General features: G+C 55.8%; 1 protein-coding gene across 2 annotated transcripts in view; it reads left to right on the top strand.

Moving 5' to 3' along the window:
* UHRF1 (ubiquitin like with PHD and ring finger domains 1) overlaps positions 1-3,707 on the top strand; it is a 50,785-nt gene that overhangs the window by 18,097 nt on the left and 28,981 nt on the right. For both annotated transcript variants that reach the window (XM_017528394.2, XM_037738425.1), the window contains exons 4-5: positions 754-914; positions 2,440-2,655. In XM_017528394.2, the coding sequence (XP_017383883.1) occupies positions 754-914; positions 2,440-2,655 (377 nt within the window). The remainder of the gene's footprint in view (positions 1-753; positions 915-2,439; positions 2,656-3,707) is intronic.

Here is a 3,707-nt window from a genome sequence, read left to right as displayed (position 1 = left end):
TGGGATTATAGGTGTGAGCCACCGCACCTGCCCTGTTTTATTTCAATTTATTTATTTTTTTGAGACAGAGTCTCACTCCGTCACAGGCACCAGGCTGGAGTGCAGTGCCACGACCTCGACTCACTGCAACCTCTGCCTCCCGGGTTCAAGCAATCCTCCTGCCTCAGCCTTCTGAGTAGCTGGGACTACAGACGAACACCACCACGCCCAGCTACTTTTTTTGTATTTTTAGTAGAGACGGGATTTCACCATGTTGGCCAGGCTAGTCTGGAACTCCTGGCCTCAAGTGATCCTCCCACCTCAGCCTGCCACGGTGCTGGGATTACTGTGAGCCACGGCAACCAGTCTGTTTTATCTTTTAGCAGACACAGGGTCTTACTATGTTGCCCAGGCTTGTCTTGAATTCTGGGCGCAAGCGATCCCCATGCCTGGGCCTCCCAGAGTGCTGGGGTTCTAGGTGTGAGCCACCACGCCCGGCCTGGATTTCCAGCTTATCTTGACAAATGGGCAGCTCTGGTGTCAGGGCCTCCCAGCAGCTGTGGCTGTAGCTGAGCAGCAGGGGCCTTTGCTAAGACGGTCCGTGCCCCCGGCCCCCCACACCTGTCATCCATGCTGAGCTGGGTTTCTCATGGGTGGTGGTTCCCAGCCTGGAAGAGAGACCCTGCTGTAGGCATTCGAGTGTGAACCCTGGTTCCGGGGCATCCCAGCATCCGAGGACCGAGGGGGATACCAGCGTCCCCTGGTTCCCTGCAGGTCAATGAGTACGTCGATGCGCGGGACACGAACATGGGGGCATGGTTTGAGGCGCAAGTAGTCCGGGTGACGCGGAAGGCCCCCTCCCGGGATGAGCCCTGCAGCTCCACGGCTAGCCCGGCGCTGGAGGAGGATGTCATTTACCACGTGAAATACGACGAGTGAGTCCTGCGGGGGGCGGGCCTGGGCACTCGGGGTCTGTGGCGCACCACCTTGGCTGCGGGTGTCCAGGCCAGAGCCTGGCACTGTCCCGAGATGGCAATCAGGGTCTGGGGCCCCACCCTCGTGTTCCTAAATGGCACACCAGGCTGCCCACTCAGGGACCAACCTGGGGACCCGAAGCCGGCTGCTCCCCCCTGGGTCTCCTCGCAGGGGTCTGCTCTGCTCTGCTGTTAAAACTGCCACCCCATCGGTTTTTCTGGTGGTTTTTTTGTTTCTTTTTATGTGAGATGAAGTCTCACTCTCGCCTAGGCTGGAGTGCAGTAGTGCCATCCTGGCCCACTGCAACCTCCACCTCCCGGGTTCAAGCAGTTCTCCTGCCTCAGTCTCCTGAGTAGATGGGACTGCAGGCGCACGCCACCACGCCCAGCCGATGATTTTTTTTTTTTTTTGTTTGTTTGTTTGTTTGTATTTTTAGTAGAAACTGGGTTTCACTGTGTAACCCAGGATGGTCTCAATCTCCCGACCTCGTGATCCGCCCACCTCGGCCTTCCAAAGTGCTCGGATTACAGGCGTGAGCCACGTGCCCGGCCCAGATTTTCTGTTTTATTCCTTTTTCTGGGCTTGTCATCTCTCTCTCGTTCCAACCTGACGTCAATCTCCAGTCCTTACACAAGTGTTTACTGGGCACTTCCACTCTGTCGCCAGGCTGGAGTGCAGTGGTGCGATCTCGGCTCATGGCAACCTCCGCCTCCCGGGTTCAAGGGATTCTCCTGCCTCAGCCTTCTGAGTAACTGGGACTACAGGCGCCCACTACTACACTTGGCTAAATTTTGTATTTTTAATTTAATTTTAATTTTAATTTTAATTTTTTGAGACAGTCTCTCTCGGTTGCCCAGGCTGTAGTGCAGTGGCGACATCTTGGCTGACTGCAACCTCTGCCTCCCAGGTTCAAATGATTCTCCTGCCTCAGCCTCCCAAGTAGTTGGGATTCCAGGCGCCGGCCACCATGCCCGGCTACTTTTTGTATTTTTAGAAGAGAGGGGATTTCGCTGTGTTGGTCAGGCTGGTCTTAAACTCGACCTCAGGTGATGCACCTGCCTCGGCCTCCCAAAACGTTGGAATTACAGGCGTGAGCCACCATGCCTGGCCTCTCCTCTCGTTCTAAAGACACCAGTCCTGTTGGATTGGGGCCCACCCTACTGCAGTGTGATCTCGTGTTGATACGATTTCATCTGCAAAGCTTCTACCTACAGCAACCCCGTTTTCAAAAACGGTCCTCTTTGTGGGTGCTGGGGATCAGGGCTTAAACATCCCTTTTTGCAGGGGACATGGGCAACCCATAACAATTCTGTACCTGGAACATGCCATACATAGCTGTGTGTTCTCAACACCAGCCGATGAGCCTGTTGGGAGGGGGCCCTCTGCTCACGGCTGCGGGCGGCTGTCTCCACCTCGGCTCGCTTCCCGTTGAGGGAACCAAGCTTGGTGTTACTGTGGGATCTAAGGCTGGGGCTTTCCTCCCAGTTACCCGGAGAACGGCGTGGTCCAGATGAGCTCCAGGGACGTCCGAGCGCGTGCCCGGACCATCATCAAGTGGCAGGACCTGGAGGTGGGCCAGGTGGTCATGCTCAACTACAACCCTGACAACCCCAAGGAGCGGGGCTTCTGGTACGACGCGGAGATCTCCAGGAAGCGCGAGACCCGGACGGCACGGGAACTCTACGCCAACGTGGTGCTCGGGTGAGCCTCGCGGTCGCGGGGGCGAGGCCGCCCTGTCTCCTTTCCTCCCTTCCCGGCTGCCCAGCCCCTTTCGGGGTCCCCGGAGGGGGTCTGAAGCCGTCCAGCCAGCGCTGTGTGTGCGAGGCCCTTGGCCTCCGGCCTGGCCTTCCTGCCTCCCCTCTGGCGTCCAGTCCTTGCTCTGCTCACTGCTAAGGATCTAAGGCCAACCAACTGCGCCCTTGGGGGCCTCTGCCCAGGGAACCGTCTCCCACCCCCCGTCCCTGACAGGCACAGTTGAGAAGCTTCCTTTTTCTCTCTCCTGTTTGTTTCAAGTTTGGTGAATGGGTCCCATTTACTGGGTCGAATTTCAGAAAGCACCCAAGACCACACGTGAAGATTCTCCCTCCTTTACCTGGTCACCCAGCTCCCCTTTCTGGCGATACCACCGTTACCAGTACTGTCCAGGAACGTTCTGTTCATAAACATACACATCAAACCACATGGTTTAGGAGAGGCAAACTGCCGTCCACGGCCCGTTCTGGGCCTCCGCCTGCTTGGACAAAATAGTTTTATTGGGACGTAGCCACGTCCATTTTCATCTTACTACCTTTGGCTGCTTTTTTGTGTTAAAAGGGCAGAGTTGCATAGTTGCCACAGAGATTCTGTGGCCTCCAAAGCTGAAAATACTTCTTTCTGGCCCTTCGCAGAGCCCTGTTCTTCCTTGCCTTGTGTGTGTGTGTGTGATAAACCGCATGTAACAGAAAATGTACTTTTTTTTTTTTTTTTTGAGACGGAGTCTCACTCTGTCACCAGGCCACAATGCAGTGGTGCGATCTCGGCTCACTGCAACCTCCATATCCCAGGTTCAAGTGATTCTCCTGCCTCAGCGTCCCAAGTAGCTGGGACTGCACGCATGCGCCACCACACCCAGCTAATTTTTGTATTTTTAGTAGAGACGGGATTCCACCATGTTGGCCAGGATGGTCACCATCTCTTGACCTCATCATCTGCCTGCCTCAACCTCCCGAAGTGCTAGGATTACAGGCGTGAGCCACTGTGCCTGGCCTTTTTTT

This window comes from Cebus imitator, unplaced genomic scaffold, assembly GCF_001604975.1.
Source record: "Cebus imitator isolate Cc_AM_T3 unplaced genomic scaffold, Cebus_imitator-1.0 Scaffold53, whole genome shotgun sequence".
In the NCBI taxonomy this organism is placed as follows: domain Eukaryota; kingdom Metazoa; phylum Chordata; class Mammalia; order Primates; family Cebidae; genus Cebus; species Cebus imitator.
The sequence above is the reverse complement of the archived record's forward strand: the minus strand, read 5'-3'. Positions and strand labels throughout refer to the sequence as shown.